General features: G+C 42.3%; 2 protein-coding genes across 3 annotated transcripts in view; one reads left to right on the forward strand and one right to left on the reverse strand.

Annotated features, from left to right (window-relative positions):
- Positions 1-3,586: 3,586 nt before the first annotated feature.
- Positions 3,587-5,993, reverse strand: cartl (cocaine- and amphetamine-regulated transcript-like). The gene is made up of 3 exons (XM_069679305.1): positions 5,859-5,993; positions 5,281-5,358; positions 3,587-3,694 (listed from the first exon to the last, which is right to left on the reverse strand). Exons 1-3 carry the CDS (start codon positions 5,982-5,984, stop codon positions 3,587-3,589), a joined length of 312 nt encoding a protein of 103 aa, XP_069535406.1. The 5' UTR covers positions 5,985-5,993.
- A 4,500-nt stretch (positions 5,994-10,493) lies between these two features.
- iqgap1 (IQ motif containing GTPase activating protein 1) overlaps positions 10,494-24,374 on the forward strand; it is a 50,819-nt gene continuing 36,938 nt past the window's right edge. For both annotated transcript variants that reach the window (XM_069679242.1, XM_069679243.1), the window contains exons 1-3: positions 10,494-10,722; positions 12,486-12,588; positions 23,912-24,068. In XM_069679242.1, coding sequence (XP_069535343.1) covers positions 10,677-10,722; positions 12,486-12,588; positions 23,912-24,068 — 306 coding nt within the window. In that variant the 5' untranslated portion in view covers positions 10,494-10,676. The remainder of the gene's footprint in view (positions 10,723-12,485; positions 12,589-23,911; positions 24,069-24,374) is intronic.

Below are 24,374 nucleotides of genomic sequence, written 5' to 3' on the forward strand. Positions count from 1 at the left end.
TCGTTGCTTAAATTTGATCCTCTTCTTCTTTCAGCTTCACCTCCTCCTGCTGCAGGTCTTCCTCTTCCTCTTCCGGCACCTCCACCTCGGCCTCTACCTCTACCTCTGGCACGGCCTCTGCCTCTTCCTCCTTCTCCTCCTCCTCCTCCTCCTCCGATTCCCCCTCTCACTCTCACTCTTCTCCTTCCTTCCATTTTGGTTGAAGATAGGTGAACTCACCTGCTGCATATTTATAGTGCTTAAACCTGATTGGTGTGTCTACAATTAAGCAATCTCGTGTTTGCGCACCTGATGGCTGTGTTTAACCAATTGGCACATAGGTGTGGTAATTTGACAGTCAGTGCTTTAGAATTGCAAGGAAGTGACATCTTGATGTACGTCTGTGTGTAATGCATACAAGTGTGTTTAGTGTTTTGCAATTCACTGTGTGTATTGTTTTGCAGAAAGTGTGAGCTGACTTATTGTGCTTATAGTGGTGCAAATCTGGGCCGAGTTTTGCTCCTTGAGTGTAAGGTTTTGATAATTGTGTAATACTTTTGATTTTAGTGTTTATTCAATCGTAAAAAAAACTGTAAACTCTCGTCATTATCAGAGTTCTGTGATAAAAACCATCAGTGTCATATTTACATGGAAACCTTCATCATGTGTTGGATTCATCTTCATCAGTCAGATAATGTTGCTGTTTCTATGAATGGTACGACTGTAGAAGTGAGTTACCCTGGGATTAATGAAGTACATATGATATTATTGATCTGATCAATGATGTGTCATATATGATATTATTGATCTGATCAATGATGTGTCATATATATGATATTTGTTCTGTTACAGTTAATATTTATGTTAGCTACAGCACCTCCTGTGGCCGTTCTAAATAGCTTTCAAGATTGATCAGGTGTTAATGTCATGTGACTTAACTGCTTAAAAACTACTATGCTTTATGTTTTGCATTTGCTAGTATGTTTCATGTTAGTTCATTACAGCTTCATTTCTGCTTGGAATCAGGAGATATAAGTGCTCCATTGTCATTTACATTTAGATTATATATTTACACATCAAAGGTTATTACTTCCGTTTGTTAGTCAGGTTTGGTTAACCCTTTGTTTAATGTACAAAAGGCTTATTGTATTTCTTGTATTGTTTTCAGTTTCACCCTCTCCCAACGATTACACCTGTGGACAAAGCAGCATTCTGTCTATGGAGTCGTAGTGAAAGAGAGGCGTTCAGCTGACTGTTTATACATTGTTCATGTATAGAAGACAGTACAATATTATTGATCTGATTAATGATGAGTCATATATGATATTATTGATCTGATTAATGAGTCATGTATGATATTATTGATCTGATTAATGATGAGTCATGTATGATATTATTGATCTGATTAATGATGAGTCATATGTGATATTATTGATCTGATTAATGATGAGTCATGTATATGATATTATTGATCTGATTAATGATGAGTCTGTTTTAATGAGACTTGTTGAGTTAATGATGACGATGTTCACATGAAGAGAACCTCATCACACTGTGAGATAATTAAGATATCTGTTTTACTTAATCTCATTATATAATTATCTAATTATTAGAATCTTATTATTGTTATTATTATATTGTTATAATATATGATCACATAAAGAAAGTGTCTGTTTGAACACGTGAACATAAAGATAGATCAGAGTCACAGTGAGCTGCTTCACATAACAATGATGTTCCCAGACAACATTTCATGGTGAGCAGTTCAGTCTCATTAACACAAACAGAGAGGAGAACATAAACCTGATAATAGAAACCTGATTGATTAGTTTCTCATTGATTTAATTAGAAATAAAATAATTGATGCCTCCTCTGTGTCTAACGAGGCCCAGGTGACCTGACTCACCTGATCACTGTGGGATCTCTGTGTCTGCTGCTGCAGACAATCTCACTGTGTCTGAACAGCAGAAAACAAAAGAGAAATAAGCTTTAAATAAATGTTTTTAATCTCTCCCACTCATCAATATTCACCTGTTCGTTGTAATAGTTCACCTGTTCCAGCACAAACTCTGATAGCTCCTGTCCACACAGGTGGAGAGAGGGGGAGGGGAGGTGGGAGGAGACCAAACTGAGAGCTTACAGAGAACATGAGACTTACATTAATGTATTAATATAAATCTGTCACTGTTTGTTTACACTGAAAAAAAACTTTATCAGGTGATGATATATGCATGTGTGAATAAAGCGTGTTCTACTGCCCCCAGTGGTGAAACTATCAATTGCATCATATTTTATCATATGAATATAACCAACTCAGTGTTTGTGTGTCATCCTGTTTATTAATGTTTCTATTTTTCTGTTTATCTCAAGGCCAAAGGTCAACAGCTGTCACTAAACGTCTAAATCAGTGTGTGTGTGTGTGTGTGTGTGTGTGTGTGTGTGTGTGTGTGTGTGTGTGTGTGTGTGAGAGTGTGTGTGTGTGTGTGTGTGACATCAGGTGTGGTCAGTGCAGCTGTATTTCCCCATGGGAACATTTTCATTGTGAAAAAACATGAAATGTAACAAAGCAGAGACGTTCAGCTTCATGCCGAATTCATCCTGTGTTAGAATGGACAATCCACCTGTATATACCTGAACAGGTGAAGAACCTGCTGCTGATTTACATTGGCTTTAAAATATAATATTAATGAAGACTTCTCTTCATCCACCGAATATTTCAAAAACTACGAATAATCATTTAGCATTAAGACACGTTTCAGGTTCAAGGTGTGTTCTTCTACTCTTCGGTTTGTGTATGAACTGCAGCTCTCAGACTCGTCTTTACATCGCAGGTGTTTCCACTGAATCATGTGTTTGAGACTTAATCAGCTGAGACGTTGTGTCTGCAGATCAAAGTGTGGATTATACCCAGATGCTCTAATCTGTCACATGACATTTGTTTCAACTCAAACTGTTAATAATAATGTTTTAAATGTTTTTTTCTTTCTATAAAAGAGTGTTTTAGCATTTTATTATAAATGAATCCGCAGTCTGCAGCACCGACAGCAGACAGGAAGTCACAATAACATTTGAAGCAAGTGTTGATGAATGGATTTATTCATGTGATTACAACAGCTGGGACGTTCAAAGAATTATTTCACAACTTCAAATTTCACACAAATAAGAAAAACATCGAGAATAAATCTCATGAAGATAAATGTGTTCAATACGAAACATCTACATGCAGCTGTAATAATGTCACACACACACATGTTCATCCTCAGGCTGCACAGTGACATAAAGAAAGACATCAGAGAGACAGACAGGGAGACAGACAGGGAGAGACAGGGGCACAGACAGGGAGAGAGACAGGGAGAGACAGAGAGAGACAGGGAGAGACAGGGAGAGACAGGGAGAGACAGAGAGAGACAGAGAGAGACAGGGAGAGACAGAGAGAGACAGAGAGAGACAGGGAGAGACAGAGAGAGACAGAGAGAGACAGAGAGAGACAGACAGGGAGGATGTTTGGTCCTTCAGACATGATGATGATGATAATGAGGAGGAGGATCCTGTTCTTGCTCAGAGACGCTGTTCGATGAAGATGAAGACGTCTTCCTCCTCCTCATCTTCAGATACACTTCAGCAGGTACGAGTTGCAGTTTGATCCTCGTCCACAGTCACACAACTTCCCGATACGAGGACCGAACTTCATTGCACAGCGGTCACCCATCCCACACTGACACACACACACACACACACACACACACACAAACACACACACACACAGAGAGAGAGAGAGAGACACACACACACACATTTATTATTTTTAAACATTAGAAATATAAATCTGTTCAGCATTTTTACCACAGACTGTATAAAAAGATGGCCAACATGTCAGCTCCCTAAAAGTGAAGCCAAACCCTCTCTGTCGCCCCCTGCTGACTGGCTGCAGTATAGCTCATAAAGCCCGCCTCCTCCATGTTAACAGATGGGACATGAGTCAAACTATAAAATCAAAATACACGTCAAATACATTTTTCTCAAACATGGTTTCTGTCATTATAGTTAGTTCTTATCATGCTGATTTATGTCCAAGTGTTCATTTTTCTGACAAGTTTACTTTTAATTAGTTATTTGATGCTGTCAAAATGATGATTGACAGCTCTGTTGACAAATGGGGCTCCTGCAGCGTTCTGTTCCCGAGTAGCAGAGTAGAGGAGGAAGGGCGAGAGGGAGAGAGACGTAACTAACACTAACACTACAGTCATTGAAGTTTCCATACCTGTGAACTTTGACCTCAGACCAACACAAGAAGCTGTTCTGCTGTTAAACACGCCAGCGTGCGGGATCCTTGCTGTTCTTTCGGTAAGTTAAGTGTGTGTTTGGGTTAGCGGAAGTGGCTACGGCCGCTTCACTCGCCGATGTGAACTGCGCAGACTTTGGCTCTGTATGACGTCACCATTGAAGATGGCAGCGCCTATCACAGGGGCTGTTTTGGGATCACTTTGGTACAATGGGAGCAGATGGAGACGCGTCGTCCGTCTTTATACAGTCACTGGTTTTTACACATTAGAATTATAAATATATGTATTTTAGAGTGAAGTAATTCATGTTTTCATCAGCTGCTGCTTCATGGATTTCTTTCTCTGAGTTACAGAATAACTGGATGTTTCTGTTGTTTTCTGCTTGTCTCCTTCAGTTAATTAGACTTTAATGAAATGTGATGCGTCTGTAATTAAAGAGAGAGAAACACAGCCTTTTCTTCTTATCTTTTAATGAGCTCCAGCTTCTTTAATTAAGCAGCACAAACACTGAATGAGTAATTAAAAATTACTCTGTGTGTCATTAAAGGGCAGGGCTGTACTGCAGTATTTAAAGTTACTTCTTACCGCACCACATTTATCTGATGCATGCAGTTACTACAGATTAAGATTATTAATACATATATAATACAAAATTAAATATGATTGAGCAGTCGGCCTATCATTAGCAGCTGCAGTATTACACTACAGCCTAATGCATTTTAATTTAACTTTCTGTCACTCATGAGTCTGATAAAATAAGATGTTCACAAGTTTCTCTGAAAACATAAAAACTGGAACAGTGAGACAAACTCTCTTTTATCTTTATGTTCTGACCTGGAGCGTTCTCTTTAATTAGTGCTTGTACAGAGTATTACTACACGGTAGTATTTTTACTGTCACTTCAGTCAGACATCAGAGTACCTCGTTAATAAACATGTATTACATTAAAGTAGATGAAAGTCTTTAGCAGATCGAAGTTTCTAAATGATAAAGGTAATAGATAATAAAATGAAAGTACCAGCGGGATGCTTCCTCTCTTCTCGGTGGACGACACTCGGCTGTGAATCCTGGACAAAAGATTCTCCACAGCTTCAACCTGATCAACACACACATCAATAATAATCAATAATAATCATTCACAAACAGATTAGATATTAAATATACATTGAAGGGTTCGTTAAGGTTTCAGTTAATGAAACTCTTTCCAGTTTAACATCCTTTGTTCTGTTAAACTGCTTCGTTCAATCATTCATCGTTTTTTACACTTTTCATCTAATTCAGTCGGATGTTTTTGTCGTGAAGTTAAACACTTTCTGTTTTAAACAAATAAATTCTGTTTGATCTTCTGTGTCAGATTTAAAATTTTATAAGCAAAGGCAGAATGTGTTTCCTGTCGGCTGACGACATCAGAACACAAATTATTTAATAAAAAACTCACTGCAAACTGTAAAAACAGGTCGGTGTTTTTCACAATAAAAGCTTCAAACACATTAAACATGTTTCCTTGACAGTGATTTAAAGGTGACTCTGAAGTAAAGTCTTAATATCTTTAAAATTCCACCTTAAAATGAGCCAAGGTGATCTTCAGGTACTGACCAGGTCTCTGTCTGCAGCATCAGGTCCAGAGTCCTCGGAGGACACTTCAGGAGACGCCTGTCCACCACACAGGATGGACAACAGGAGGACCAGGAGCAGGGAGCGGAGCAGGACGGAGCTCTCCATGGTGCTGGAGGAGGAGAGGAGAGGAGGACGAAGAGAAGGAGAGGAGCAGGAGTTGGAGGTCTCTGCAGCAGGCAGAAGGTCAGGATGCAGGATCAGAGGGTCTCAGCGGGTTCACAGTCTCCCACCACAGTTCTGTCTTATATGGCCTCATGAAGCCCCGCCCACGGGGGGGGGGTTCAGGAGGTGATGACATCAGCACATGCATGAACAGTTTTCTGCTGTAACTCTGCTGTAAAAAAAACAAACGGTCCATCCACACTCATGAAATCAGGTGTCTTCAGGAAATACCTGGACTCAGACTCAGTAGCTTCCTGGTCACATGATGTCTTCAGGTTGAAGAACGGAGGCTTTAATGCTGTTTTCATCCTGTTCAAACCTTAAATAAAACCTCCTACCAGGCTGCATCATAAAAACTATCATCAGTCTTAATAATAAATGTAACGACAGAGAACATCACACTGATCAGGTCCTGTGATCTCCCAGCTGACCTGAAGGCATCAGACCAGCTGTATTAAAATACTCCATCATGTAACAGCCTGAGGGGAAGCGCTGCGTTTACTGTCGCAGCATTTTCACTGTTATAATCTTTACTGTGTTGTTATTATTACAATCATTACATTTGATAGAGGACGTCTTATAATCTTTATCATTAACACAGGACTTAAAAGCTTATTATTCATATATTAACAGACTATATGTGATGAACACATCCCCCACATTACACACAATTCTATATTAACTACACATGTCCTTCTGTACAAACAGACATACATTAATATAAACATCAGGAAACAGATCTGTTGATCAGGGTCTGTGTGGAAACTGGATTCTGCTTTTGTCTCTATATGGAGTGTTTAATGTGTCCATGTGGGGCTGTAACAGCCTGTTAACTATTCATACGTTCAATAAAGTGTTTAAAAAAACTGTCATTAAAGGTGTCAATATATATGTTAATAAAGCTGCTGATGACTCGGACATCTGTTCACTCGGTCACATATTGCTTATCAATGCATTTGTTACGGATTGTAATAATCATAAGAGACCCAAAAGCAGACAGCTCAAGGGGGTTTATTGCAGGTTGAGGCTGAGCAGTGGATACTGAAGGCTGGAAGATTGCAGGCACCGATGAAGCTCTGAAGGTAGACTGAATCCTCAGGAGAGGAAATGTTTGTTGGTGAGTTCAGACAGATGAGGCAGACGCTGGACACGAAGGAGAAAACATGTTAGTGATCACTAGGAAGCAATCTCTATATAAATAGTTTAGAGCAGCTGACTATAACCACCACTGAAGTTGACGGAATAATCTGGCGAAGAGTAGAGGTGATGAGGAGATGAGTTGCAGGTGTGTGAAGTAGCCAGGTGCGTGATTGTGGAAGCCATGCCCTCCAGAGACACAGACACATGCTGTGTTGGAAATGCCATACTCTCCTAGCAGTACGTCCTGATGTGGCCTAAATGTAGCATGAGGTATGCAAACAAAAGCTAAATGTGGAGTATGCCAAAAACACCCGGATGTCGTTCTGATTCAGAGAAAATCTCTACTATACATCAGACCAGTCTACCTCGCCGACTGTATCCCACAATGCAAAGCGCTGGAACGTCACAGCGGCAGTTGAAATGACAGACAGCAGCAGCACTCCAGCAGAAGGGGGCGCTATAGCTAAAGAAGCGTCGGCTATTGTTTACTTCCGCCTGGCGTAGCATACTGCAAAATTAATTTCAAAGCTCCGCCATACTACAGACTACCACCCAAAGCATTATATAGTATGTAGTCTGTAGTCTGTAGTATGTAGTATATAGTATGTAGTCTGTAGTCTGTAGTATATAGTATGTAGTCTGTAGTCTGTAGTCTGTAGTATGCAGTATGTAGTATGCAGTATATAGTATATAGTATGTAGTATGTAGTATGCAGTATGCAGTATGTAGTATGCAGTATGCAGTATATAGTCTGAAGTATATAGTCTGTAGTATGTAGTATGTAGTATATAGTTTTTAGTATATAGTCTGTAGTATGTAGTATATAGTATGTAGCATGTAGTATGTAGTATATAGTATATAGCATGTAGTATGTAATATATAGTATATAGCATGTAGTATGTAGTATGTAATATATAGTAGGGCACAGCTGATGCACGACATGTCTGAACAACAGAACCTGCTGTAATATTTAATGTTGGCCGAGTTCCGTTCAGCTGTTCATGTTGGAACGCTGTCAGGACTTAATTGACCTGATTCATTATTTATGTTGTTAATTAAACATGTTCTTGATATGACGGTTTATTTATGTTGTAATGATGAACAGAGAGCTGATGGAGGTGAAGAAATAGATTAAACTCATCTCCTCCTCTTCATGTTACATGGTTTAATTTAAACATTATTTAATAAAGAAACACTCAAACACACATCAGAGAGTAAACATTCAACATTCTTTTTTATTCTCATGTGTTTATTTTGTATTATGATATAATCTTCAAATCAATGTTTAAATTGATTTGAATGTTTTAAAAATCTAAATCAGTGTTTAATTATTTGTTTTTCTTACGATGTAAAGTGTTTTAAATGAGTATTGAGTTGCGTATGAGCCTATGAGCTTGGTATCTCAGGATCTGCCCTCCTCTGGTTCATGTCCTACCTCTCAGGGAGATCTGTTAGAGTATCTTGGAAAGGAGAAGTGTCCAAACTCCACAGCTTATCCACAGAGGTGCCTCAAGGGTCAGTGCTCGGTCTCCTTCTCGTCTCAATATATATCACCTCACTTGGTGCGATCATTCGCTCCCATGGTTTCTCATACCATTGGTATGCGGACAATGACCTGTCATTCCCACCAGACGACACTACAGCCTCGGCACGTGTCTCGTCCTGCCTTGCCGATATCTCAAAATGGATGAAAGAACACCACCTTCAGCTCAACCTATCCAAGACTGAGCTCCTCGACATCCCAGCCAGTCCCTCTATGCAACCACAGATCAACATCCAGCTCGGACAAACTGAACTCATACCCACTAAGTCTGCCTGGAACCTGGGCGTCATGATTGAGAACCAGCTAACCTTTAAGGTTCACATGGCCTCGATTGCTCGGTCATGTCGATTTTCCCTGAACAACATGAGGAAGATCAGACCCTACCTTTCAGAGCATGCAACACACCTGCTGGTACAGGCTCCCATGATATCACACATTGATTACTGCAACTCCCTCCTGGCAGACCTTCCTGCATGCACAGTCAAACCTCTGCAGATGATCCAGAACGCAGCAGCAGGACTGGTCTTCAATCAACCCAAAACAGCACGTCACTCCACTGTTCGTATCCCTCCACTGCTCATATCCCTCCACTGCTCATATCCCTCCACTGGCTCCCAGTCACCGCTCTCATCAAATTCAGACCCTGTCGCTCGCTTACAAACAGCAACAAATACGTCTCCTGCCTACCTGAACGCCCTCATCCAGGTATACACTCCGTCCCACCCACTACGCTTTGCAAATGAAAGGCGCCTGGTGCTCCCATCACAACAGGGCCCTAAGTCTCTAACTAGACTCTTCTCCTCTGTCGCCCCCCGGTGGTGGAACGAGCTACCAAACTCCATTCGGTCCTCAGAGTCCCTTTCATTTTTAAGAAGAAGCTACAGACCCAGCTCTTTATGACCTCTGACCTTAATGATACTGATGCTATTGATGATGACACTGAGGATGTTGGTGATGTTGATTAGGATATTCATGATGATGATGATGGTATTGACCTTGCTGATGTTGTTGATGATGATGATGCTTCTTGTCGGCGCCAGTGTCCGATCACACCTGAAGCTGTCTGTTGGCTCTCACTGACTTCGTTCCCTCCTGTCTCGACCGTTGTGTTGTATTAACTCTCAGATGTACGTCGCTTTGGACTGAAGAAAGGTCTAACAGACAGAAGACATTAGGTGCATTATGGGAAGTGTAGGATTCAGTGTGTTTGAGCAAAGCATTGTAAAATGTAAACAATAGTAAATATGTGTAATAAACCTTTAAGAAGGTCATAAAGGTGACTCAGTGATGACAGAATATCTGCTGCTGCTGATGTAATATAACATCATATAATACAACACAACATAACATTATATCATATAACATGATATATTATAATGTAATGTAACATAATATAATATAATAATTGTCAAATGAATGGCAGTAACATTATTAATGACAGGCTGCAGCAGGTTTTTAGTCTGATTTAAAGTTTCACCTGTAAATATCTGAGAATAATTTCACAGCGTTCATGGGGAACAAAAGGGTTCAGACACAGAATGTTCCAGTTTTACAGGTGAATAAATAACAGGGGAAAGGACAATATGAATCAAGTGGATAAGACAGAAAGAGAACAGCTGCAGACAGATGAAGAGTGATCATGTGTGAATAACCAACTGGGCATGCTATGTCTTCAGACTATCCCCAGCGGACAGCAGGGGGCGCTGCGGCGCACAGTTTCCGGCTGCAGCTGCGGAGCGTCGTTTCCTGAAACGCATTTTTGAAGCAGAGAGAGAGAACACACCCAGAGAGGCTGAAGGAAAGTTTGAGCTCAGTCTGCAGAGAGAGGAGCCGCAGACCCGGGAATCTTACGGATTACTTTTTGTATTTAAAAGTAAAAACAGGATTACAGACAGAGTCAGCTCTCTCTGTGAGTTTTAAAGTCAGTCAGCAGAGAGCGGAGCTTCAGCGGGATGTCAGCCTCAGAGGAGACGGACGGGCTCCGGCCCAGATACGGCTGTAAGTAACTCTTCTTTTGCTCACCTGGACGCGCCGCGCGGGCGGGTTCACACCGACTACAGGGCCGGACCCGGGTTAGATTCTGCTCCTGCAAACAGAGCTAAACTTTATAAAAGTCTCGTATGTGTGTGTGTGTGTGTGTGTGTGTGTGTGTGTGTGTGTGTGTAGGTTTGATGAGAGCAGCGTGCTGATACAGGCTCTTTATTACTTCCGCGTTTTATTAGAGTGCATCTCGGGGGGGGGGGGGGGGGGGGGGGGGGGGGGGGTACAGAACTTTCTCTACAAACACGTCACATTAAACTTTTAACACAGAATTACTAACTTAATTATTATTACGAACTTTATTAACGCCACGTGTCAAACAGTGAACAGGAAGTGCAAACTTTACTCTGCTCGACTTTTCTGTTTGACAGAGAGGTCCAAGAAAAAACCGACAGACCGCCGCCCATTTCTCCTTCTTCTGTCTTCTTCTGCTTCTTCACCTTCCTCTTATTCTTCTGCATGTCCTCCATCTTTAGATTTCACAATAAAAGTCTGAACGTGTTTATTCAGCTGTTTTTTTTAAAAGATTAAAAGTTTCAGATCAGAGAAACAAACTGCTGTAGACTTTATCAGCGCTCTGTACTTTAGTTAAAAATCAGGATCTACCTGTTCATGTTGTTGTCTGCCCCCCCCCCCCCCCCCCCCCCCCCCCCCCCCTATAAAAACCATCATGGGGAACATTTCTCTGCAGGCAGCTGCATTCTGTGATCTCACTGGAATAATACCGCCTCTAAACACACACACACACACATGTGTTGATCTCACAGTTCTGAGCCACAGACTGATGACTCACATGACACAGGATCCTGGTCCTGTCAGAGAACAGCAGACTGCAGGTGTTCTGACCCCTGTATTTACTTCCTGATAGATTCTGATACCTGTCTGTCTGTCAGCTGGTACAGAGCACCTCCCTGATACCTGTCTGTCTGTCAGCAGCATCACACTGTCTGCTAACACTGTTGTTGTTTGTAAAAGTCACATGATCATTTAAGTGAAAACAGCTGATTCAGCAGAAATCAGATCAGTGACTGGAGATCTGTCTGATACCTGATGACACACCTGATCACTCATTTAGACAGGTGTCAGAGGCTGACACTGATGTTTACATTCACAACATAAAACCAGGACACTCTTGCACCCTGTGTGTAACCCAGTGTTGTGTGTGTGTGTGTAACCCTGTGTTGTGTGTGTAACCCAGTGTTGTGTGTGTGTGTGTAACCCTGTGTTGTGTGTGTGTGTGTGTAACCCAGTGTTGTGTGTGTGTGTGTGTGTGTGTGTGTGTAACCCTGTGTTGTGTGTGTAACCCTGTGTTGTGTGTGTGTGTGTGACCCTGTGTTGTGTGTGTGTGTGTGTGACCCTGTGTTGTGTGTGTGTGTGTGTGTAACCCCGTGTTGTGTGTGTGTGTGTGTAACCCTGTGTTGTGTGTGTGTGTGTGTAACCCTGTGTTGTGTGTGTGTGTGTGTGTGTAACCCTGTGTTGTGTGTGTGTGTGTGTGTAACCCAGTGTTGTGTGTGTAACCCTGTGTTGTGTGTGTGTGTGTGTGTAATCCAGTGTTGTGTGTGTAACCCTGTGTTGTGTGTGTGTGTGTGTGTAACCCAGTGTTGTGTGTGTAACCCTGTGTTGTGTGTGTGTGTGTGTGTGTGTGTGTGTGTGTGTGTGTGTGTGGTAACCCAGTGTTGTGTGTGTGTGTGTGTAACCCTGTGTTGTGTGTGTCTCTGTAGCGGTGCTGGACGGCGTGGAGCGCCTCACGGCGGAGGAGATGGACGAGCGGCGGCAGCAGAACATGGCCTACGAGTACCTGTGTCACCTGGAGGAGGCCAAACGGTAAGATGGACTACTTGTATGTCTCCTTTCTGGTCTTTGCGGCCACTCAAAGCTGCTTTGACACTACATTCATACATACACTCACATTCACCCATTCACCCATTCACACACACATTCACACACTGATGGCAGAGGCTGCTACGTAAAGTGCCCAACTGTCAATCAGTTGTCACATTCATACCCGTTGGCTATGCCACCGGGAGCAGTTTGGGGTTCAGTGTCTTGCCCAAGGACACTTTGACATGTAGCCTAAGGGAGCTGGGGATCGAACCTCCAACCTTCCAATTGAAAGACGACCGGCTCTACCACTGAGCCACAGCCGTAAGAGAACTGATCACCTGCCAGCAGGTTGATAGATTGATATGGAGATAGCAGACGTTAGAGACAAAGAGAGGAGGCTGAACGACGGTTCACCTGAGAGCTGTGTGTTTGTCTAAAATCAGACGAGAGGAGGAGGAGTCACGTGTCTGTTACTTTAAAGCATCTCGTCCTTTAAAGGGTTAAACAAACCTGTAGCCTCCTTTACGCTGCCAGTTCAAGGTGGGATTATTACGCCTCTGTTACGTTTCGTCTTCTATGTAGAACACACAGACGCTGAATGGTCTGACGAAGTCGTTCCGCCTCTGAGTCGGCATCGGAGGCAGTAACAGAGAAGAAACTGAGGGGTAACAGCGTCTGTGTAAATGGCAGGGCGGAACAGCGCCGTGTGTGTAGGTGAAGCACGCGCTGTTTGTTTACACCCCGCGCACGTTTTGCTGTTTGGTTTAGTTTGATCTCAAATTCGTCATGTCAGGTCAGAGATCAAAGTTGAACTTTAATTCCTGCTCTGTGATCAGACTCAGAGTCTGTTTAATACCTATAAACTATCAACTGTAATAATAATATAAAGTATAATAACACTGTAATATAATATAAAGTATAATAACACTGTAATAATATATAATATAATAACAGACAGACAGTAATAACTTTAAATAATGCACAGATATAATAATAATCAGGTTCAGCCAATCACAGACAGCTTTGCTAAGTTTAATGTGATTGATCAACTGTCGCAGCAGCTCCAGACAGTGTGTGTATGTGTATGTGTGTGTGTGTGTGTGTGTTTTAGTGACAGTGCAGTCCTCGTCTCTGCAGCTTGAAAAGAGGAAGTAGCGTGTGAGACAGGAAGTGACTCAGTCATGATGTTTTAGTATCACCCACAGAAACCTGTGGTTGTCATAGCGACAGGTTCCGGTGTGTTGTGACGGTGTTCTCTGCGATGAAGAGCAGAGTGGTCGTGTGTTTTTTTCAGTTTATGTTACAGCATGTGTAACGTACAGCGTACAGGCGTGTTACCTGCAGGTCTCTTCTTCATGATCAGGTTAACAGCTGCTGTTATTGATCAGAATCAGTTTCCATGGAAACTCACTGATCAGTATTCAGCTCACTGCTCCTCTGAGTCTCCTGATTGGCTGAGAGCTTGCAGGTTGTCTATGCAGGTGTTCTGGTGGACTGAGCTCCATGTGGGAACACCTGAGCTTGCAGGTAACACTCAGTGTGAGTGTGTGTGTGTGTGTGTGTGTGTGTGTGTGTGTGTGTGTTTATAGTGTGTGTGTGTGGTATGATGAGAATGCCTCTGACAGGTGAGCTCTGGGTGTGTGAGTGTACCTGTGAGCCTGCTGGGGACAACTGCAGGTATGTGTGTTACTAACGGTGTCAGGTGTGTGTGTGTGTGTGTGTGTGTGTGTATGTGTGTGTGTCAGGTGTGTTATCTCTCTTATTTCCATCACCTGCAGAGCAGCAGAAACCACCATGACATCATCATGTTTATATTTGCATCCTCTCTGTGAGAGGCTGTGAAGCTGCAGACTGTTTTAATAATCGTGTGTCTGATCTCTGGATGTTTTAAATGTAAAGTCTTTAAACGTCTGAATCTGTCCGTCTTCAGACGGAGACTGTTAAAGGAGGTAGGATGGAGAAGAGAGCCGACTTTGCTTCAAAATTTGAAAGATTACAACCTCCAGGTCCCTCCCCCTCTCTCTCCGCGGCGCTCAGTCCTGCCTCCAAAGCCCTCCCTGCAGAGGAGGCTGTCATGTGTGTGCAGGCTAGTAACCACGGCAACTTAAGGAGCTAGGTATACACTATGTAAAAACGTGAAATGACAATTGTATTATATTACACCACCAACACTGTCGAAGCAGACACACATCAAACCAGCGGCAAAACCAGCAGCGCTTTGTTTGCTAACAGAGACTGTGGAAAAAAACAGAGCCAGCTCAGCAGTAACTCACTGATGTTGAGAACATTTAGCCGTGAGAGCACAGGCACACAGAACTATCAGGAGAAAGTCTGACACGGTCACACTGCCTGGACACTTCACAGAGACATGTTCAGCCACACCGCCATGAAACAACGCTGAACAGCTGCTGCAGCAGGAACTAGCTAACGTTAGCCCGACTGCTACACCAACGTAACACAACGTCACAGTAACCGCAGACATCTTAACAATGTGAAACAAAGACAGCAGAAATGACGCTGGGGTAATTACCTGTCAAGCCGACCTGTCTAACTCAGCATCGCTTTTTAATCCTCTCAGCTCCCGTAGCTCTCTCCACCTCAGAAACGCCGCTCCAGTGTTACAGTCGTTTCGTTTCTGTCTCGGTCCGACTTGTTCTCTTTAGCTTGCTCCTCCTCATGTCTCTTCTTCGGCGTAACGCTCTTTGTAGTGTCAGCCTCGTTGGCAGTGGAGGGACGGGCAGTTTGTTCCTTCCTGGTGGTTGTTTTTCAGCCTTTGTGGACACAAACCGGCTGACGCTGCGCACACTGAACAAATTGAGCTCGACCGTGTTAGCATGCGCGGAGGAGCGGTGCTGCTCAGCGTGTGATTAACAGCAGCCTGAGAGACTGCTCAGCTCTGATTGGTTGTGTGTTTCGGGAGCGTTGGAGTCTTACAAATGTCATTTGGAGCAGTAGGAGGAGCCAGAGGAACAGTATTTTTTTCACAGATTCTCTCTCTCATGTACGACTGCATGTTTAAAGTGACAGTTTGAGCAAATGTGACAAAAAGGTAGTTTTAATAATGTTACCTGCTGCAGCTTTAATAATCGTGTGTCTGATCTCTGGATGTTTTAAATGTAAAGTCTTTAAACGTCTGATTCTGTCTGTCTTCAGACGGAGACTGAGACCTAACACTAACCCTAGGCTGCGCAGGTTATCTTGTATGTGTTTTGCTGTTTTATCTTCTCTATTGGGCCAAAGAGGTTGGAGAAGTGCTTTACACATACACCTCCATTTTGGATTCTTTTATTCATTCATTCATATTCAGATTATCTGCTCACTTCAGTGTTTAATAAGACAACATGCATGATACACATTCTTACATACTTAACACTGTCCATGAACGTATAATACCTTTTTATGATAAAAACAAAAATCATGGCTAACTCGTTGGTGATTTCCTTTTCTCAAACAATATCAAAATTCAACACTTCATACCGAAAACAAGCAAATAATGAGTTCATAATTTCACTTTACTTTTTCTTTATACATTCTTTTAAATTTGAAAAATATGTGTGCAACATTTGATATCATTATCCAGAGAATTCCACAATTTCACTCCATAAACTGATACACACATTTGCTTTAATGTAGTACGTGCATAAGGACTTGATCTGTGATCCTCCTCATTAGATCCAAACACAAACAGGTAATAAACTATTTATCACTTTAAACATGACTAATCATGTTTTAAAATCAACTAAATCTTTAAATTTCAACACGTGTGAGCTGATAAACAGAAGGTTTAATATTCGTCATTTGGTGGGCAGGTCCTCGTGTTTTTGTTTGTTTACGGTTTTCCAATTTTCCCAAAAGTGTTTTTAGAGATTCCTCGGTGGCATTTAGCTGACTTCTGAGGTGTTGGTCCCTTTCTCTCCTGAGCGTATTTTATACATGTTAATGTTTCACTGCTGAGAAGGCGTGTTCAGGATGTGTGGGTCTCTGTGTTTTTGGTTTGATATGTCACTGTCGAACCGTCGAACCGTCGAACCATCGAACCATCGAACCATCAGCCCTTATTGTTGGCCCCTCATTTTTGGGGCTTTTCTATTTGAGGCCTTTAGGTTGGATGTCTCTCATGTTGTATCATGTCTCTCTCTCTGTCTGTCTATTTCTCTCTGTATGTGTGTGTGTGTGAAGAATGCAGTCTGACATGTTTGCCATTTTTCTGTTTATTGATCCGTTCACGCAGCGACCGTCACATTCCCTCCTGCTCACGTGAAGCACACACACAGTTTCACACTGACGATAAATGAAAGAACATTAAAAGGTCGGCCATGTTTGTCTCCTCTGGTCCCCGTGCTGCGTTCACTGACTTGCAGCTGGTCGTAAATCTATTTTTAATTTCAATGTAATTATGCTTTATTGGTCAAAGCGTCAACAATATATCACATACAACAATTGATGTATACAACAACAATATACATGAATATGATAACAATAATAATAACAATAACATTATATCAATAATATTACAGGACATGTCATGACAATTTCTCTCTGCAGATGTTTCAGCAGTGACGTTGGTGTTTTGGGGTTGGGAGTTTCTAATTCCTCAGGTGAAGCAGATTCCTCAGGTGAAGCAGATTCCTCAGGTGAAGCAGATTCCAGACACAGCAGTGAGAGTGGTTGTGGGAGGAGAGGGAGTCTGAAGCTGCAGAGGAGATTTTATGATCAATTATTAGAAACTGCTGCGAAACAGAAAAACATGTGAAGCTTTTTGGTCTTAAACTTTGTTTCAAAGATTCAGTCACTTCCTGATGTTTCAGGTGTGCTCACCTTCAGTTTCTCTGAGGTTAAATGGGTGGGGGGTGGGGGGGGGTTGTTTACAGTGCGCGCACGTGCGTGCGTGTGTGTGTGTGTGTGTGTGTGTGTTCCTGTCTCACTGGTGTTTCTGGTTCTCATGTCTGCTCTGATGTATTTCTCAGCGTCACTGAAGCGCAAACATTTATTCACAATGATTCAAATCGAAGTTCTGTTACTGAGTTGATCAGTTTATGTTCAGATTTATATATAAAATGCTTAAATATATAATTTAAATGACATTTAAGTAATCAGATCAGTCGAACAATCAGACGTCAGTATAAAATGATGTTCTTTACACTCCGACTTTCATGTGTTCATGTTTGTCCTGTGACTCAGTTACAGTTCATGTTCAGACAGAGTTTAACTCAGATCACAATGATGATGAATAATAATCCATCAGATTCACTCTGCAGGTCTCAGCCTGCTGCTCTTCATCACACTCATCCTCACTGAGTCACTGTGAGAACAGAGAGACTCATTCAGGGTTATAACGACTTTCAAATAGGTTTGAATCATGAATGTTTGTGTGATTAAGGAAATAACAGTTTCAGTCACTGAAGTTTTACGAAATTACAAAATAAGATTAAAACTTTGTGTTTATTCAGCTCCAAAGTTCAAGAAGGAGGGGATGATGAAGGTGATGATGGAGGGGATGGTGGAGGTGATGAAGGAGGTGATGATGGAGGTGATGGAGGGGATGGTGGAGGTGATGAAGGAGGGGATGAGGGAGGTGATGAGGGAGGTGATGAAGGAGGTGATGATGGAGGTGATGGTTGAGGTGATGGTGGAGATGATGAAGGAGGGGATGAGGGAGGTGATGAGGAAGGTGATGATGGAGGTGATGAAGGAGCTGATGGAGGAGGTGATGGTGGAGATGATGAGGGAGGGGATGAGGAAGGTGATGATGGAGGTGATGAAGGAGGTGATGAGGGAGGTGATGAGGGAGTTGATGAGGGAGGTGATGATGGAGGTGATGAGGGAGGTGATGAAGGAGCTGATGGAGGAGGTGATGAAGGAGGTGATGGAGGGGATGATGGAGGTGATGAAGGAGGTGATGATGATGAAGGGGATGAAAGAGGGGATGATGGAGATGATGAAGGAGGTGATGATGATAGAGGAGGTGATGAAGGAGGTGATGAAGGAGGTGATGGAGGGGATGAAAGAGGGGATGATGGAGGTGATGAAGGAGGTGATGATGATGAAGGAGGTGATGAAGGTGGTGATGATGATGATGATGAAGGAGGTTATGATGATGACAGTGGTCTCTGTTCTCTTGGTTTGTCACTTCCTGAATAACAGCCTCGCTGCTTTGCTTCCAGCAGCTGTCTGTACAGTTGATATGAGCAGCCTGTTAGCTTAGCATAAAGACTGGTAGAGGTTACAGGCAGCCTAGCTCTGTCTGAAGCTTAAAGAACATCATGTGAGGTTGTCCTCCCTCTGTAACTGTTGGAGGAAGATGTTTTATTGTTACAGAGCTGCAGTAAAATCAGCTGCAGAACGTCTAACAGAATTATTTAAATAAAGATTTGCATCCTGAGCGATGATTACAACTGAAGCTGTTCAGGCTGGAACTCTGCTGTCTCTGAATCCTCTCACTTCCTCCTGAAGGTCTGACCAACGCTGTAACTTCCTGTTTCACAAACTTTACAAACTCTGCTGCTGCAATAAATCTTCTGTAACATCCCACATGCACACGCACACACACACACACACACACACACACACACACACACACACACACACACACACACACTTGCCACATTCTTTACCAATAAGGTTTCTACCATCAGAAATCAGTTCTCTGAGCCCAACCATCTCAGCCTGCAGCCACCAGCTAACACGCCTCACTCACCTCATTCTCCCCCCTGACAGAGGATGACAGACCATTTCCCCCACACTTAACCCTGCAGTCACGCACATTGTCAACTCTTCACTGTCAAAGGGTGTGTTCCCCACTGCATTCAAGCAAGCTCAGGTCACCCCACTGCTCAGAAAAAACACCGTCAACCAAAACCAGGTTGAAACTACAGACCAGTCTCACTTCTACCCTTCCTGTCAAAAATACTTGAGCGCACAGTCTTTACTGACTTCCTGTCCAAGAACAATCTGTTGGACCCAAATCAGTTTAAGTGGGGCCACTCTACCGAAACAGCACTACTGTCAGTAACGAAATCACTGAGTCTGGCTAAAGCTGCTGGACAGTCCTCAGCTCTATTGCAGCCTATCTGTCAGCCGCCTTTGACACAGTGAACCACTGAATCCTCCTCTCACCTCTCTCTCTTAGCTTGGTATCTCAGGATCTGCCCTCCTCTGGTTCATGTCCTACCTCTCAGGGAGATCTGTTAGAGTATCTTGGAAAGGAGAAGTGTCCAAACTCCACAGCTTATCCACTGGGGTGCCTCATGGGTCAGTGCTCGGTCCCCTTCTCTTCTGAATAAATACCACCTCACTTGGTGCAATCATTTGCTCCCATGGTTTCTCATACCATTGCTATGCGGACGATACCCAGCTCTTCCTGTCATTCTGACCAGAGGACACTACAGCCTCGGCACAGATCTCGTCATGCCTTGCAGATATCTCAAAATGGATGATACCAGCTTGGACTAACTGAACTCATACCCACTAAGTTTGCCCAGAACTTGGGCGTCATAATTCACGACCAGCTAACTTTTAAGGTTCACGTGGCCTTGATTGCTTGGTCATGACGATAGGTCTACACTCCGTCCCGCCCACTTCGCTCTGCCAATGAAAGGCGCCTGGTGCTCCCATCACAACAGGGCCCTAAGTCTCTAACTGGACTCTTCTCCTCTGTCGCCCCCCTGTGTTGGAACGAGCTACCAAACTCCATTCGGTCCGCAGAGTCCCTTTCACCTTTAAGAAGAAGCTAAAGACCCAGCTCTTTATGACCTCTGACCTTAATGATACTGATGCTATTGATGATTATGATTTGGAGAATATTGTTTTTCTAAAATGTTGTTGCCTCTGACAGCTGACAGGTGATCTGCCTGTCAGCACCAGTGTCCGGTCGCACTGAAATCTGTTTGTTGGCTCTCACTGACTCCGCCCCCTCCTGTCTCGATCGTTGCTTGTGTTGTATTAACTCTCAGATATGTCGCTTTAGACAAAAGCGTCTGCTAAATCAGACTCATCTGCTGACTCATCAGAACAGTCTGATCTGTTGCTGTGAGGTTGTCACGATGATGAAACTGTCAGGCTGAGGTTCGAGCTGTTTTGAGGGACCAATGTTTCCGTTTGTTGGTTCCTTATGTGCAAGGGTTTTTATTGTGAAGAGCACAGGAAGTGATGAGTTTGAACAATAGACATGTGTTATCATGTGGTTTAAGGTTGGTTTCTCTCACAGTATGATGATGAAAATCACATTAATGTTTAGAGTTAATTCATGTAATTTCAGGCTCTAACCTTTGGAATAACTTCCTGAATAATCTCAGTTTGTTTTGTGATTAATGTTCCGCAGGATGTTTGATCATCTGAAATATTCATTAATGATGAATTAATAATAAAATAGATTGTGGTCCAATTAATTGATGCATTGTTTAAGCTACAGACATTAATTCAGACTAAATGTGATTTAAGAGTCACAGTAAAATCATTTCAGGATTAAATAAAATGTAATTTATTATATTTATTTATTAAATTCATTCATTTGAATCTTTTCATTGAAAACAAACACATCTGATCTGAGATCAGTCTGATTTTATTTATAAACATGATGTGATGTGAATGTATGAAATGTCTGTCAACATTATATTAATATTATTTTACATATTACAACATTATAACATTATTAAACTGCACATATTCAGTCTGACTAAACCTGGAAACAGGAAGTCACTGTGTGTGTGTGTGTGTTTCCTGTATAGACAGTGTTAGCATTAGTCTCCTTCCTATGAGTCTGACCTCTGACCTCTGCACTGGCTGCAGCCTCCTGTCACATAAGGAGGAGGTTTCTGTTGTTTGATAATAAAGTAAACTTTGATTTGAAATTGTCTACTCCCATTACAATCGTCCACACCTGTGTGTGTGCATATAAAACATGGCTTATACTTTATAGTCACACTGTAGATATGTGCTCAGTCATGTTTACTGAACAATTCATCTGTTTGCCATAACGATCTTAAAGTTCGTAGCATTGTAGCATTAGCCTTCACACAGCTCGTCATCTTATCTGACGTGCTTGTTCAGATTAATCCTGCAGATTACAGACATTTCCTTCATAGTGTGTCTGTTTTCAATCTACAATGTCTATCAATGTCATAACTTTCCTTTGTATGAATCTTGTTCATGATGTGTGTGTCTGCGCGTTTGTGACAAACTGCTGCAGTGTTTAATAAACTGAACAGTGTTTTCAGGTTCTTACTTACTGCAGCAGCAGAGTTCAGTTAAGCTTCATAACCTGCTGCAGTGAAAGGAGCGTCTGTTCCTCTCTGTGATCGTTCAGCTCGGTCTGAATAGTCGTTCTGTCCGACCCGCGCCTCAAGACTTCCTGTTGATTCAGCTGTGAGTGTTATTTGTTTGAGGACAAAATGTCTTTAAAGAGAACAGAAAGAAAAGACGAAAAACTTTCTGCAGGTTTAAATTTAGTCTGTTTGAACACAGTCAGTGAATGCCTCACAGTTCTGTGTGTGTGTGTGTGTGTGTGTGTGTGTGTGTGTGTGTGTGCGTGTGCGTGTGCGCGTGTGCGTGTGTGTGCGTGTGTGTGTGTGCGTGTGTGTGTGCATGTGTGCGTGCGTCTGTGTGTGTCCTTCATGAAGCAACGTTACTGTCAGAGGAAGTCATTAACTGATCAGACACCTGACTGTTTATTAAGATCAATTAACTTATAATGATGTAATTTTTTTATGTTTACATGTTTATATGTATCATGTATGTATCAGCTGTGAGTGTTATTTGTTTGAGGACAAAATGTCTTTAAAGAGAACAGAAAGAAAAGACGAAAAACTTTCTGCAGGTTTAAATTTAGTCTGTTTGAACACAGTCAGTGAATGCCTCACAGTTCTGTGTGTGTGTGTGTGTGTGTGTGTGTGTGTGTGTGTGTGTGCGTGTGCGTGTGCGTGTGCGTGTGCGCGTGCGCGTGTGCGTGCGCGTGCGCGTGTGCGCGTGTGCGTGTGTGTGCGTGTGTGTGTGTGCGTGTGTGTGTGCATGTGTGCGTGCGTCTGTGTGTGTCCTTCATGAAGCAACGTTACTGTCAGAGGAAGTCATTAACTGATCAGACACCTGACTGTTTATTAAGATCAATTAACTTATAATGATGTAATTTTTTTATGTTTACATGTTTATATCACACCTTCACACCCATCACACCTTCAGTATGTTAATGTGCTTATTTCACAGCTGCAGATTAAACACCTGTCTCTGAAGTGCAGGGTTAGGGTTAGAGGAAGTGGAAGAGGGTGAGGAAAGAGGAGGAGAATAGAGGAAGAGGAAGATGGAGGAGAAAAGAGGAGGAGAAGGGGGAAAGAGGAGGAGGAAAGAGGAGGTTTATTTCAGTTCTGGGTGGACCTTTAATAAACTGGTGTCTCCCTGTGTACTGGACTCTGTGCTGGATTCCAGTGTGTCCCAGTTTACCGTGGACTGGTTGTATCTACTGTAACTGGTCTGTGTGTTTCCTGTGTGTGCAACAGCAATGTGACTCCACAGAATGACCTCACAGAAATGAAATGTCAAACATAAGGCATGCTGGGAACTGCAGGTTACCATGGTAACATCAGGTGTTTGTTGCCACGGCTCTTCAGCGTCAGACGGTTTTATTTCTGCACAAAGATTCATGAGTTTAATTTAAAGACTCAGCAGAGAAACATGAAGTGGTGGATCTGTACTGCAAAACTAATAACTAATATTATGTATTGATTTATTTAATATGTGACCAAACCTGTTTTATATAATCACACACTGTTCACCTGCCGCCTCCTCCTCTCTGACACACCTTCATCTTAAACAGCCTCATAGCTCCCCAGTCCATCAATCTATCCTTCCATCCATCAATTAATCAATCAATCAATCCACCCATCCATCCATCCATCCGTCAATCCATCTGTGAATCTATCTTTGTTTATGTAGTTCCACAGTTATCTGAGGACACTTTACACACAGAGCAGCTCTAGAGTGTACTCTGTGTTATTTACAAAGCCCAGCATGAATCCACAATGAAACAGAAACACTTCCTTTAACGGGCAGAAACCTCGAGCAGAACCAGACTCATGGTGTGTGGTTCAATTTAATAATTTAAATATTGTGTAAGAAGTTTAATTAAAATGTTTGAGTTTCAGGAAAAAATGTTTAAATAAAATCTGAGTTTGAGTGTCTCTGCTTTTGGTCTTTAAATAAACAGGAAAAGTTTTTACTTCAGTGATTCTGTCTGCAGGGAAGATATAAGCTGTTTATTTATACAGCAGTTGTTTCCTCTGTTTGTTTACTGTGATGTCGTATTTAAATATACATGTCTATGTGTGTTGTGCAGGTGGATAGAGGCGTGTCTTGACGAGGAATTACCGGCCACCACAGAGTTGGAGGAGGGGCTTAGAAACGGCGTGTATTTGGCCAAACTAGGGAACTTCTTCGCCCCGCGGACCGTCTCCCTGAAGAAGATCTATGACCGCGAACAGACGAGATACAAGGTGAGAAACACGGCGGATGTTTTTCTTTAAAGTAGGGCTGTCAAAGTTAACGTGTTAATAACGCATTAATGGACATTCCCTTTAATGCCACTAATTATTTTGCGCGATTAACACACATGCGTTCTATAATTTTGACCCTCCGCCCGCCCTGTAGTTTGAGAAATCAGGAAGTGATGCAGCCGCAATGTTGCAGAAACAGATCTCAGTGAGCAGAATTGGAGAAAGAAAAGGGTCTTTTAAATGTTCAGCCTCAAAGCCCTGCTTGATGGTTCTCTGGACAAGACAAAAGTTATTTGTATTTACTGT

Source organism: Semicossyphus pulcher, unplaced genomic scaffold (assembly GCF_022749685.1).
Source record: "Semicossyphus pulcher isolate SPU_LCO1_2020_fin unplaced genomic scaffold, fSemPul1.0.p SCAF_38, whole genome shotgun sequence".
NCBI classification, from domain to species: Eukaryota; Metazoa; Chordata; class Actinopteri; order Labriformes; family Labridae; genus Semicossyphus; species Semicossyphus pulcher.